The sequence below is a fragment of the Chelonus insularis genome, unplaced genomic scaffold (genome assembly GCF_013357705.1).
Source record: "Chelonus insularis isolate UGA/USDA-ARS -01 unplaced genomic scaffold, ASM1335770v1 contig_397_pilon, whole genome shotgun sequence".
Classification (NCBI taxonomy): domain Eukaryota; kingdom Metazoa; phylum Arthropoda; class Insecta; order Hymenoptera; family Braconidae; genus Chelonus; species Chelonus insularis.
Genome location: NW_023276552.1, coordinates 1,724,960 through 1,739,171, shown reverse-complemented (window position 1 = coordinate 1,739,171; position 14,212 = coordinate 1,724,960). Strand labels below are relative to the sequence as shown.

The window sequence follows — 14,212 nt, the reverse complement described above, 5'->3', positions numbered from 1 at the left end:
AATTTGATTAATGTGTATTTTATTGTATCATCAGATTACAATGTGTCTAATTGAGATACTGCATTGTAACAAAAGAGATAATTAAAATGTGGAATGAACAATCGAAATAATATGAATTCTAAAATTACTATTGATGTTTATTCAGATTTCTTTTGGCAGCATTATTTAGCAGCCACCTCGAAGACGCAGGACCAAGTGCAATGTCGATTCTTTTTGGATATTATAATCAGAAAGAGTTCGTCCGTCTTCTAATTGTTTACCAGCAAAAATAAGACGTTGTTGATCGGGAGGAATGCCTTCTTTATCTTGAATTTTTGCTTTGACGTTTTCGATAGTATCAGAAGCTTCGACTTCTAGAGTTATTGTTTTACCAGTTAAAGTCTTGACAAATATTTGCATACCACCACGGAGACGTAAGACCAAATGTAGAGTAGATTCTTTTTGGATGTTGTAGTCTGATAGAGTTCGTCCGTCTTCTAATTGTTTACCAGCAAAAATAAGACGTTGTTGATCGGGAGGAATGCCTTCTTTATCCTGAATTTTTGCTTTGACATTTTCAATGGTGTCAGATGCTTCGACTTCTAGAGTGATGGTTTTACCAGTAAGAGTTTTCACAAAGATCTGCATTCCACCACGAAGACGCAATACTAAATGCAATGTAGACTCTTTTTGAATGTTGTAGTCTGATAGAGTTCTTCCGTCTTCTAATTGTTTACCAGCAAAAATGAGACGCTGTTGATCAGGTGGAATACCCTCTTTGTCTTGAATTTTAGCTTTGACATTTTCAATGGTGTCAGAAGCTTCAACTTCTAGAGTGATGGTTTTTCCTGTAAGGGTTTTTACAAAAATTTGCATTCCACCTCGGAGACGTAAGACCAAATGTAGAGTAGATTCTTTTTGGATGTTGTAGTCAGATAGAGTCCGTCCATCTTCTAATTGTTTACCAGCGAAGATAAGACGTTGTTGATCGGGGGGAATGCCTTCTTTATCTTGAATTTTAGCTTTGACGTTTTCAATGGTGTCAGATGCTTCAACTTCTAGAGTGATGGTTTTTCCTGTAAGAGTTTTCACAAAGATCTGCATTCCACCTCGAAGACGTAAGACCAAATGTAGAGTAGATTCCTTTTGGATGTTGTAATCAGAGAGGGTCCTGCCATCTTCTAATTGTTTACCAGCGAAGATGAGACGCTGTTGGTCTGGTGGGATACCTTCTTTATCTTGAATTTTAGCTTTGACATTTTCAATGGTGTCAGAAGCTTCGACTTCTAGAGTGATGGTTTTACCAGTAAGAGTCTTTACGAAAATTTGCATTCCACCACGGAGACGTAGAACCAAATGTAGAGTAGATTCTTTTTGGATGTTGTAGTCTGATAGAGTTCGTCCGTCTTCTAATTGTTTACCAGCAAAAATAAGACGTTGTTGATCGGGAGGAATGCCTTCTTTATCCTGAATTTTTGCTTTGACATTTTCAATGGTGTCAGAAGCTTCAACTTCTAAGGTGATGGTCTTTCCCGTAAGAGTTTTTACAAAGATCTGCATCTCGATACTGTCAATTAAAAAAAATATTCGTCTTTTAATTAATTTATCCTTAGTTCTTTATTACTACTTTACATAATTATGATGCAGCTGTTTTTGTCGAAGAGAAAGTTAAGTCTACAAAATGGCGTTTTCATCAGAACAAAGAAAATAATTGTAAACTTCTTCAAAAATATATTTTTGTCAGTAAAAATTAAAAGATTAACGCAAATATAATAAAAATGTCTAAATGTATCAAAAATAAACCTTTATATTCAATCTATACACAAAAATTGTAAAATATATTGATCGACCTACAAAAGACCACACCATGAAAATTAAATTTTAATCTGTTTGGTTTTACAAAATTAACGAGCACTTAAATATCTAAATTAATTATTATATTGGTTAAAAGATTACTTACATTCAATTGTGCAAGTTCAATCAATTTAATGAACCTAATCAGCAACGATTTATAGAAATTCTATAAAATTACACAGCGAAATCAACTTCGATATATATCCCACCGAAGACAAACAGCGAATGATCTAGAAGCTGGGGTCTGCAAGCAACGCAAAACAGATGCAGCCAACTGTAGAACAGAATTATGATATATTTTAATTCTCCAGTGATGCCAACTACTGAAATTTTTATCTAATCGTCACATCCTATACTCAATGCTCATAGAAATTCATCTTCATGCACGTAAAAAAAATATTTTTGATAATTCTATTCATTTTTTGTATTTAAAAATTAAAAAACAAGATAAAGAATTAATTAATACAAATAATTGTAAAATAAAAGAAGAATAAATATTTCTAAATTATAATTTTATTCACGATTCATCTCTGAATCATGTGAATGTGGCTTAAGTTTATTGAAACGATCGTCTCAAAATGGTGACTGGAATGTATTATGATCTGATCAACTAAATAATTACTTATTTAAACGAGCTCTTCTTTAATTATTCTTTAAAAAAAAAATCTTTTATATTTATTTATAATTTATCGTAAACGTTCACATAATTATTTGACCATTAATAAGTGTTTACGTAGTGTATAACATTAAGCTAAAGAAAAATACACAGAAATCCTTGTAATAAGATAAAAAGTATTCAAGTTTGATCATTGGAGCTTTTGATTCAATTCGAGAAACATTCTCAACAAATTCATACAATAAGAAGATGATGCTGTACTTTGGTGAGGAATTTTAAAACGAGACAACACTGAGGTATTCTAAATGTCAGGTAAATTCTTCATCAAGTATTTATCTATAACACATAACCTAACTTGTTGAGATTACAAGTACTCGCTGTGTATATAATTTAGTAACCAGTTGCATGTGTACAAATATAATTTACGTTAAATTAATAATGGAATTATTGATATAAGTTTTTAAATAAATATTTTTAATACTATTTTATGGTTATGATGTTTGTTGACAATGAATATTTATTTCAGCTACATAAGGAGGACAACAACATCTGAAAGGGTTTCGATTGGTAACGAAAGGTTTTTATAAGTAAAAAACTAAAGCGCTATCATCATTTTTGAAACTTTTACACCGGTGAGTTCCAACACAAAATATTGCTTCTTCGAAAAGCGGACTCAAAGCCAACTAACCATGTCTGTACAAAGTGTTGCTCTGGCATCTCTCACGGCCACCTATACCGACTCGGAGGGCGAGGACGGGGTGGATGACGACCTTCAGGAGAATTCAAACACTCCCCAGGGGGCCGCCCCGCAAAATGCCCAAGTCGGTCAGCCCCGGGCTCTCACCAGTCCCCAATCTGGCAGATCAGCCTCAAATAGTCCCAACGTTGCCTCCAGTGTTGGAGGAACTTCTAATAGTAACTTATCGAATCCGCTAACTTTAGTTACTGATGTGTCAAGGGTGCAGCGATTGGTTTCTTATATTGATGATCCAGTTCTCTCCGATGACGAGGGGTTAGCGGCGGCACCAGTTGAGAGCCAACCTGCAGAAAATGGTGGGCTCTCAGCAACTGAGCAGTCGCCCTCACGTCAAGGAGAGTTAGTTTCAGATGGAGAGGCAGATCAATATGGAGTTACTATTCCACCTGAACCGCCTGGTCAATATCCATCTGAATTGCAGGAAAAAATTACTCAACTTTTCAGGAAAATGGAGTCTGGTGGTTTGGATATGAATAAAGTCATTCAACAAAGAAAAGATTTTAGAAATCCGTCTATTTATGAAAAGCTTATTCAATTTTGTAGCATCAACGAATTAGGTACCAACTACCCTCCTGACAGATTCGATCCATTCAAGTGGGGGAAAGATTCTTACTACGAGGAGCTTGCTTCGGTTCAGAAAGCTGAAATGGACAAACTCGAGAAAGCAAGAAAGGAAAAAACGAAAATAGAAATTGTTTCTGGTACAGCGAAACGGCCGAACAGTTCTACAACTACAGTCGAAGAAGACGCAAAAAAAAGAAAAAGTAAGTGGGACCAAGTAGCTACTGGTACTACACTTACTGCCCAACCCGCTTTTTTATTATCTCAACCAACTTTAACTACATTGACCTCTTCAGCTACTGGCACAAAAGCAACAGTGATATCAGCTTTTGGTTCGTTACCAAAGAAAAGACTGTAACATAAACATATTTTGTAAAAATTTTTGTGTATATATAGATATTTTCATTTGCCATTGCCATTTTTTTTATCTGTATCGCATACCAAAAAATACAAAGCCACGTATGCATCACATAATGGCAAAAATTCACAATTCATTATCAATTTGATATACGCATTTGTCATGTAAAATTTATTTTGTAAACTAACTATTGGTCTTCATCATTTATCATGAATATTTTCGTTCTCTTGTTATTTTTCCATCAAATTTTGGCAAAAAATGGTTAACATTCCATTTGAACTTAGAAGTGTATAACTAAAATATCTGAGAAGTTTGCTATGTTTCATATTCATTTTTTAAATAAAATTTTATCAATGTTATATGTTATTGATGATTTTGCCAAACATTATTAAATTTAGGTTTTATTTCATTAGATTATTATTTAGAAAGTTAACTGAGAAGTGAATCGACTATTCTTAATGATTTATGTTAAGAATAAAATTTGAATGACATATTGTATCGATTATTTTCGTGAAAATTTTAATAGTTTCTTGTGTAATGATTAATATTAACAAACTTCTCAGGAATTACGTTTCAGATAAAATAGATAAACCGTTACTAAAAAATAAATAATATGATTAATTAAATATAACTACAATTTGTGGTGTGAAAGAAATATATTTTTGCAAAGAAAAAAGGTATAAATAGCATCAAATTCTTCGAGTGTGCTATGATACTGCCACAGTTATTAATTCTTTGTTGATATTAATGTAATTATTAAATAATGTAGTAAATAAACAATCAATGATAAATCATGTGATAAAGTTAACAAATGAAAATTAATAACAATACTTGGTTTCTGTGTGCTTTTAATTTATGTATGAAATTAGTACTGAAAAAAATATCATGAAATATATATTATAAATTGCACATAAGAAACGAAAATATTTTTAGATAGAATCTTAGAGTTAAATTATTTATCAGGTATTAATAAAAGTACTTTTTAAATTTTGGTAAAAATACCTGAAACAATATAGACATTCATTAATGTAATTCTTTTAGTTAATTGCAATTAATCATTTTCTGTTGTGTTTAAATTCAGATTAAGGACAGTTATTTAGTTTAAGTAAACAAAAATATGTGTGAATTACAACTATTGTTTAACATAATGAACAACAATCGTATTTCGTAATTATATATTATAAAAAAGTTTATTATTAAAAAATCGAAATAGTTTTAAATAATTTTGTTAGATTTCTATCTAGAAGGATGATTTACTAATGGAGGCATGAGTAAGTTTTGGATTTTATCATTCAATATATTTAATTTATTTGATATTCGAATCAAGGTGAGTGAACCAAATTCTGCGAAAGACATTCGAAACTATACAGTGATTATTAATTATCTAAATTACTTTGTGAAAATATAGGTTTGATAAACTAGTAAATGTACAAATACATGCATAAATTTATAAAAATGTGAAAAATCATTTTTTTTTAAATACTTTATATTGATTATTAAAATAGCCTGGAAAAATATTAGTATTGATTTTGATATTGTAAATACATATTACTCAAATGGGAAAATGGCAAATGAGATACAGAAAAAAATATTTTTGAAGTAATCCGTATCATAAATTATTTATTACGTATTTGTTTTTTTTTTGCGTTTATTGTAAAAACATTACTTAAACTCATTCTTAAATAATAATTTTTTTTATCATTTTTTAATTGTTTACAAATCAATTCATTCAAGTTTTCTTTAAAAAATTCAATTATGTCGATTAGTGATATAAAAAAATATACAATTATTAAAAATTTAGAAGAATAATAAATGACTATTTAAAAATTTTACAATTCAATCATTTTAATAATAAGTAATTACTTTCAATAATCAGTAATTATCAGGATCTAAAGTAAGAATTTTAGATGATTTCGAACCATGAGATTTCTGAAAGAAGTATATTAATTTTTTTTATCAAGTTATTTTTCTTAAAATAAAAACAATGAATAAGTTGTCGAACATACCACTGCTAGAATACCAACAAGTATATCCGCATGTACCATTGAATTTTCATTGAAAGTCGCGTAAATAATTTGATGTGATTCATTCAACGTCTTGAAGTATTGCACTATATTTTCGGAATGAACTACATCTAATGATGCATCAACTTCATCAAAGAGAAGAAGAAATGATGAATCGACTCTGAAATAAAAACATTATGATCATTAGAATTTTTTACGATTTTACAATATTTTTATTAAATATTCTTAAACTTTTATATTATTAAAATAATTGATATTACTTTAAAATAGCAAGAATGAGTGATATCATTGCTATCATTTTTTCCCCTCCTGAAAGCTTGCAGTGGCCATAAAATTTGTTTCTCCTTGGTAAACAGATATATTGAATGTCACCTAAATAAGGTTCTTCTAGATTCGTGGCTTCTAAAAAAGCATGAGCATCTTCATCTCCACACAGTTGCTAAAAAAAGATTTAACAATAAGAGATTCAGAAATTAATTTATACAAATAGAAATATTACCTTATAAAGTTCTTTAACCCATTTAGAAATGATTTCAAAACCATTCATGAATTTTTCACGTCTTTTCTGTTTTATTTCATCAAAATTTATTCTGATGTTTGCCAGGTTTTTATTTAGTTTATCTATTTGCTGATTTAATCCTCTAACTTTTTCCATAATTTCTTCTAATTCTTGGGACCACTGCAACATTAATAGAATCCAAATTGAAATGATTATATCATTTTTATTAACACAAAAGAAATGAATCTCATTGAAAATTACCTGGTTATTAAGATAAAGTTCACAAATTTTTCCATCTATTATTTTTAATTGAGATTTGTATTCTTCACACATAAGTTTAAGGCTGTCAATATTATTATTGATAATTTCATTTGTAATCAAACTATAATCTAGTTGAATAGAGAGTTCTGGACCCAAATGTAAAGTTGGAAATTCATCACTTATTCTATCATCCATTACAGAGTTTTTATTTTCATCTGAATCGAATGAGCTGTGAATTAAATCACCTGAACCTTTGATGAATGATAAATTTTTCGACTAAAAAATTTATGAAAACATTATAATAATTAATTTTGTTAATATAATAAATTTATAGGAATAAAAATTACTCGAGCCTCGTTGAGTAAATGATTGAATTCTTTATAACATCGTTTGTACGAATCAGCACACCGTTTATGACTTTCAAATTCTAAATAAAAAAATCCATGTATTAATTCTGATAGACATTTTTCTAATTTTTGTACATCTTTTTTCAATTTTGTATTGTCATAATCGATTTTTTCTAGCTCTTTTTGTAACGGCTCTAACATCTTTATCTTTTCGTTTTCTTCTTTTTTTAATGTTTCATATTTGTCTGTTTCCTCCTGCAGTTGAATTTTTAAATCATCATTTTTTAGTTGATAACGTTGAAGATCGCTTTTCGTATCATCTTTTTTTTCCCGTTCTAATTCATCTTTAATTCGTTCCAAGTGATTAACATATTCCTCTTGATCTAATTGAAGTTTTTTAAATTTCCTTGAATTAAAAAAAATATTTACATATATAAGTAATAGTATGGAAATAATAAAAATAAATTTATCAATAAAAAAATATGTAAATGATGTCTACTTTATGAGATCTTGAAACTTGGAAATATTTGTAATATTATATTTATCATAAAACTTCTTGAAAATCGAATTTTCATGAATGTTTGTTTGATCTTTAAATTCTTGTGCTTCTTCATCTAAATTCTTTAATTGTTGTTGATCTTTTTTTTCCTCTTCCTAAAAAATTAAAGTGTACTATAAATATTATATTTATTTCGTTATTAAAATATACTATCAAAAATACTCTACCATCAAGTTAGATAACTCTGATTCTAGCTGTCCTTTTTTATTTTTTTGTTCTTCATGTTCAGCCATTACATCTTTTATAAAAGACATTTTCTTTTCAATAACTTTTGATTGAATTTTTGATAATTTTTTCATTTGATCCAAATTTATCAGTTCTTCATTAATATTATCCATTTCAACAAGTAACTTTTTTCGAGCATCTTTTAAGCTTGAGATATCCGGGATATTTCTTTTCATGGTAGATTTATTCTTGAATATTATACCATTGTTTTTGTAGTAAATACCATTCAATGATATACACTGAAGCATCAATCATAACAAATGACCATTTAAGAATGAAACAGTATTGTAATCAATTATTTTTGCAGTAGAAGACTTACATCATTACGTTGCCCAGATTTCAAATTGTAGGCAATCTGGAAAGCATCATTTGGAGTTTCACATACTAGTGTCTTTTTGAAAGCAAATTGTACTGCTGGTCTAATTTCCTCTGGATATTTGACAATATCGATTGCAAGTTTCACATTTTGTATTTCTCCATACTCATTAGAATCCCTAAAACATGTGAAAAAGATAGAATAAATTTTTTACCAAAAATTATTTTAATATTATAATTCATTACTGTGACGATTCTCTCATGTATTGATTTTTCAATAATTCAAGAGTTAAAAATTTTATGCGTCCTGGCAAAGGATGTACTGCAGTATGACATAAGTAGGCTGTTTCTTCAGTATCAATGACAATCGTTGAAGAGTGTCTTTTTAAAATAATTCCTAAAGCAATTTCATATCGATTGTGTATGGGCCGACAAAGATCACTCAGATATCCATACTAATTAAAACAGTTAAATTGAAAAAAAAATTATTATTCGTTTTAATCGAGAAGTCAATAGAAGTTTAATTTGACTTACCACTCCTTCTTTTATCTTGTTTTTTAAAGATTCCATGATTGAAATCTTGTTTTTATACTTTTCAACATCAGCTTTATGAGATTTGAAAAGCTGTAATTGTTCTTCAATATTCATTAATTCATTTTCCTTCTCTCGATAAGAATTCATTAATTTTTCTCTTTCTACTCTTTCTTCTTTTAATTTTATAAATTCATTCTTCAAATTTGTGTATTGGTCGGAATATTTATCATAATTCTCTAAAAATGAGCTAATTTGTTCAATTTCCATCTGTCTTTTCATTATTTCCATTTTCCTATTGTTAATATTATCGTGTAATTTTTTCTGTAATTTTTTTATTTTTCTTAATCTTCTTGAAGAGTCACTACCTTTTCTTAATATTTTATAATAAATCGTTTGATATTCTTCTTCCTATAAATAAAAAGAATCTTTAGTAATAAGATAATAAACAAATTAAATTGTTAAAAAAATAATTCGTACCATTTTAGTAATATTCTTTTTCTCCAATTTCTTAAGGTGTTGTTTTGTTTGATTGTTAAGTTCCTCAATTTCTTGATATTCATCTTCAAGTTGCTTTATTCGTTCTGTTCGTAATTTGTCGACTTGCTCAGCTTTACAAATATCTTGTTTAACTTTATGGATGCTTTGTTCAATTTTTTTAATTTTAATCGAAGAATCATGCATCTTCTTCCTTACAGTGGCAAGCTCATTTTCTTTGGCTTCTATCAGGCTTTTTAGATTGATTATGATTCGTTCATTTTCAGCTATCATTTGATTTTTCTTTTCTATATCACCTTTAGTCTTTTCACGTTCTTTTTTTCTATCGGCTTTTTTTTCTTCTAGAATTTCAAATTCTTTTTTATAATTTTTCATGTTTTGTTCAGTAATGTAAAGTTGTAGGAGATTTACTTTTTCAGTCATTCTTTCCTAAATGCAAACCAAAAAATTTAATTAATATTCCATATATAATTTAATTAATTCATTAATTCATTCATTGAAAAAATTATAAACATATTTACAAATTCAGACTGTAATTCAAGTCGAGTTATTTCTTTTGACTTATCTAATTTTTGATTGTGCATTTTTTTATTTAAATTTCTTTTTTGTTCATTTAATATCTTTCGTTCATGTAATTGTTCCTCTAGAGCTTTTTCCAAAGATTCATATTTATCTTTGTATTTAACTGATCCAGTAATTTCTTCAAATCGAGCTGCCCGTTCTTTTGGTTTTTCTAACAATGATTCAATCGATTCTCCTTGATAAATAATGAAGTATCGTGTTTTAGCATTAATCCCTATTTCATTTAATTTGTTTAGATATTCTTCTCTATTCACGATCTAGATGAAATTAAAAAAATTTTTTTACAACATCAATGTTCTCATGTTAATCAACAATGTACTTTTATAACTCACGTCATCGTTTATTGTAAAAATGTTTCGATTTTTTCGTAAAGTCCTTGTAAATGTTATGTCTTCCATGTCATATTTGAATGTACAAGATACAGAGCATTCTCTAAAATTTAAAATAATTTCCATCATGAATTTAATCAGTGAAAAATAAATAATTATTAAAAATAAAAATTAAAATTAACTGTACTTTTCATCATTACTGCATACTGAATTAAAATAATTTCCAATTTTTGCTGGTCTGGATCTAAACTTGTTTTCTCCAAAAGAAAAAGCAATTGCTTCCATTAAGTTGGATTTTCCTATAATTATTTTTAATAATTTTTAAATATGAAAAAACACATTATTATTTTAAAAATTAAATTACGAATTCATGCTCAATATTATTTACATTAATCTTACCACAACCATTGGATCCTATTACAATATTTAAAGATTTGAAATTATCTATACGAACAATACCAGCGTATGATTTAAAATTTTTTATTTCTATTTTCAAAAGTCGAGTTGCCATGTTTATATTTGTTTCAAAGTTATTCAAAAAATACAGTTTAATGCAAAGAAATTTTTGAAATGAAGTTTGATGTTTTATCTGACGCGGTCTCTACTTCGTTTGAAGCTTCGGTTGCGTATGGACGCTTTTCGAAATGTCTCGCACAAACTACTTGTTTTTCCGCGGAAAACTAACGAATATTTAATTCTAGGAACAGCATTTTCAAAAAGCGCCACTGTTTTGAAAATATGCCGGTTGGTATATTATCAAATAAAACAACAAAAAATCTACTTTATCGTCATGTAAAAGCAAACATGTAAAAAATTACTTTATCGACATAAAAAAATTTAAATTGCTCTCAGAACAATAATTCTCCACAGTTCATAATTGTTATTATTCTATTATATATAATTAAGTGAGTGTCAAAGAATCAATAATAATAAGATGACGTAATCATTTATTCTAATGATTTTTTAATATATACATATAAACTACATTTAAAAATTTAATTATACAATCAATTAGGTTAGACACTGACAAAACGATAAACAAGGCTTTCCAAAAAAAAACATGTAATTGATGATGTAAAAATATTTAATATTTATTAATAACAAAAAAATCATTGTTACTGATTTCATGAAGTTAATAAAAAAACATTAAATATTTGAGGTCGTCTTATCAATATTATATTGACAGTTAATGAGTTATTTCAGCAAGTGCTTCTTCATGTATTAATCAGATTTTCGATTTTTTATCAATTTGATATTAATCCGGAGCATTGGATCCATATATATACAGGTTTGTATTACTTGGTCACATTAAATGATTAGTAATATAACATAATTCATCTAATAAGAAGTAAAATATACCGAAAGTTCTGTAAAAAATATTATTTGAATTAATAATAGTTTGAAGCCAAAAGGATCAACCATCCTTTTATAATCATTTATTGCCATGCATCACAAAATTTTTGTTTTTTTGTTTTCTATATTAATTTCACATGCTTTTGGAAAATTAGTACATAAAAATAACGACTGGATTCTTAGAATTATTCATACAAATGACATGCACTCAAGGTATTTCAAGTTAACTTCTATTTTAAAAAAATATTCAACAATTCAAATTATAAATGAAAATGTTTTTCATTACTATTTGTTTTAGATTTGATGAGATCTCTTCTACTAATAAAGTATGTTCTTCAGAAGATTCAGAAGCTGGAAAATGTTACGGTGGCTTTGCTAGAATTGCAACTTTAGTCCGAGAAGCAAGAAATTCAAGTTCTGCTACACTTTTTCTAAATGCAGGAGATTCTTATCAAGGAAGTAATTGGTTTTTTGTGCACAAATGGAAAATTGTATCTGAATTTTTAAATATTTTACAGCCAAATGTAGTTGTAAGTTGTTTAAATCATATCGTTAAATTAGAAAGTCAATTTATTATTTCAATAAATCTTATGAATATATTTTCAGACACTGGGAAATCATGAATTTGATAATGGTGTAGAAGGATTGATTCCTTTCATAACTCATGCTCAGTTTCCAATTGTTGTATCCAACTTGGATCTTTCCAACGAGCCATTGCTGAGTGCTACAAAGATTAAAAAAAGTGTAATATTAACTGTAGCTGGTAGACGGATTGGTGTGATTGGGTATCTAACTCCTGATACTCAAAACACTTCCAATACTGGCAACGTACAATTTTTGGATGAAGTTCAATCAATAAAAAAAGAAGTTAAAAAACTTCAAGCTAATGGTGTAAATATTTTAATAGCACTTGGCCATTCAGGATTTTCAATGGACAAAAAAATAGCAGCTAAAGTTGATGGGTTAGATTTAGTTATTGGAGGACATACCAATACATTCTTGTATAATGGAAAGCCACCAGGTTCAGAGAAACCTGAAGGTCCTTATCCTGTTGAAGTTGAACAAAAAACTGGACGAAAAGTATATGTTGTTCAAGCTTATGCTTACACAAAATATTTAGGAGATTTATCTATTAAATTTGATGCAAAAGGAGAAATTATTAAAATTAAAGGAAATCCTATTTTAGTGGATAGTAGCATTCAAAAAGCACAAGATGTTGTAGATGAATTGGAAAAATGGAGACCAGCAGTGGAAAATCTGACTACTTATCCCGTTGGTTCAAGTAAAGTATTTTTAGAAGGCAAAAGTGTAATTTGTAGAAAAGTAGAATGTAATTTGGGTAATCTTATCGTTGATGCAATGATTGATTATGTAAGTAAAGATGATATCTTATACTGATAGAATAATACTTGACCATGAAGTTTATTTATAATTATTTTAGAATATGAAAGATTATAAAAATGATAAGGGATATTGGACTGATGCTGCAATTGCTATGCACAATAGTGGAACTATCAAGGATTCAATCAATAAAATGCCAGATGAAGATGTAGAAATTTTAATAAAATATAATTTTTGCATAATTTGTACTAATACTTGGTTTTTTTTAGATTACTGTAAGTGATATAATGTCAGTATTGCCTTTCAGCAATGATCTAGTAAAGCTTGAAGTATCAGGAAAGCAGATTCTCCAAGTATTAGAACACAGCGTTTATCAGATGCAGCTGAATTATACCGAATATTATTCTGGAGCTTTTATGCATTATTCAGGAATTCAAGTAAGACATCCATGAATTTAATACTTAATAAAATGTAATTATAATTCTTTATTTTTTAGGTAATATATGATTTGAATAAACCAAGTGGATCAAGAGTAGTACCAGGTTCTGTTTATGTTCGTTGTGCCTCTTGCCGTGTTCCTGTTTATGAACAACTTGAGAATAACAAAATGTACACAATTTTGACAATAGATTATTTACGAAAAGGTGGTGATGGTTATAAGATGTGGACAACAGCTAATTGGACACGAACAGGTACACTTTTTTATTTTAGAAATATCTTGTTTTAACTGAATGCATTTTTTTTATCAGGAATCACAACAGATGAAGTCCTTATTGATTATTTTCGAAGACGAAGTCCAGTTTTTGCAGGGGTTGAAAGGAGAATTCAATTTTTTGATCATGACAATTGATAGAAATATTTGTACATATATTTAAAAGTGATAAGAGTATATAGAAAATCATAAACACAAGTAGTAATTGATTGAATGAGACCAGAAGGGTAAGAGTATGACAACTTCAAGATCAAATAAAAGATTTACACTTCTTCATTGAAAATTATTAGGGTGGTATAGCCGGATGGTTCACCTCAAAAGAAGACCCCGAATGATACCAATTATGTCATCATCGTCGTATAACCACAACCCCACTGTTGCCATTCTGTTCGACGATGGCACATTTTGTCATCACTATGAGTTCCGCCCGCATGTCACCTCCTTCTCTACTCATTTTACCCTTGTTTCGTATGACATAACATCCCGCAACGTTTCATCCCCTCATATTGAG

At 28.6% G+C, this 14,212-nt stretch overlaps 4 protein-coding genes across 6 annotated transcripts; 2 read left to right on the top strand and 2 right to left on the bottom strand.

The window, feature by feature from the left end:
* Positions 1 to 2: 2 nt before the first annotated feature.
* On the bottom strand, positions 3 to 2,094 carry LOC118067869 (polyubiquitin). Its single transcript, XM_035084853.1, has 2 exons — positions 1,940 to 2,094; positions 3 to 1,546 (listed from the first exon to the last, which is right to left on the bottom strand). The coding sequence occupies exon 2, from the start codon at positions 1,537 to 1,539 to the stop codon at positions 166 to 168; it is 1,374 nt and encodes a 457-aa protein (XP_034940744.1). The 5' UTR covers positions 1,540 to 1,546; positions 1,940 to 2,094; the 3' UTR covers positions 3 to 165.
* A 265-nt stretch (positions 2,095 to 2,359) lies between these two features.
* LOC118067799 (SAP30-binding protein) lies at positions 2,360 to 4,919 on the top strand. Of its 2 annotated transcripts, XR_004690427.1 has the most exons (3): positions 2,360 to 2,761; positions 2,976 to 3,081; positions 3,153 to 3,293. XR_004690427.1 is itself a non-coding variant. In XM_035084752.1 (2 exons), exon 2 carries the CDS (start codon positions 3,139 to 3,141, stop codon positions 4,123 to 4,125), a length of 987 nt encoding a protein of 328 aa, XP_034940643.1. In that variant the 5' UTR covers positions 2,361 to 2,761; positions 2,976 to 3,138; the 3' UTR covers positions 4,126 to 4,919. The 2 variants fall into 2 exon arrangements, 1 of the variants encoding a protein (XP_034940643.1); XM_035084752.1 differs by having other exon boundaries at positions 2,361 to 2,761; positions 2,976 to 4,919.
* Positions 4,920 to 5,997: 1,078 nt separating this feature from the next.
* LOC118067853 (structural maintenance of chromosomes protein 1A-like) lies at positions 5,998 to 10,920 on the bottom strand. Its single transcript, XM_035084834.1, has 16 exons — positions 10,695 to 10,920; positions 10,483 to 10,594; positions 10,299 to 10,398; positions 9,906 to 10,223; positions 9,367 to 9,813; positions 8,890 to 9,297; positions 8,602 to 8,810; positions 8,360 to 8,534; positions 7,983 to 8,279; positions 7,756 to 7,910; positions 7,257 to 7,662; positions 6,910 to 7,185; positions 6,649 to 6,828; positions 6,410 to 6,588; positions 6,132 to 6,309; positions 5,998 to 6,054 (listed from the first exon to the last, which is right to left on the bottom strand). Exons 1-16 carry the CDS (start codon positions 10,804 to 10,806, stop codon positions 5,998 to 6,000), a joined length of 3,609 nt encoding a protein of 1,202 aa, XP_034940725.1. The 5' UTR covers positions 10,807 to 10,920.
* A 536-nt stretch (positions 10,921 to 11,456) lies between these two features.
* On the top strand, positions 11,457 to 13,973 carry LOC118067745 (protein 5NUC-like). 2 transcript variants are annotated; one of them, XM_035084665.1, is made up of 8 exons: positions 11,457 to 11,583; positions 11,804 to 11,861; positions 11,947 to 12,178; positions 12,255 to 13,019; positions 13,090 to 13,197; positions 13,259 to 13,426; positions 13,486 to 13,681; positions 13,739 to 13,973. In XM_035084665.1, the coding sequence occupies exons 2-8, from the start codon at positions 11,851 to 11,853 to the stop codon at positions 13,837 to 13,839; spliced, it is 1,581 nt and encodes a 526-aa protein (XP_034940556.1). In that variant the 5' UTR covers positions 11,457 to 11,583; positions 11,804 to 11,850; the 3' UTR covers positions 13,840 to 13,973. The 2 variants fall into 2 exon arrangements, with proteins under 2 accessions (XP_034940556.1, XP_034940555.1); XM_035084664.1 differs by lacking the exon at positions 11,457 to 11,583 and having other exon boundaries at positions 11,635 to 11,861.
* The last annotated feature ends 239 nt before the right edge of the window (positions 13,974 to 14,212 follow it).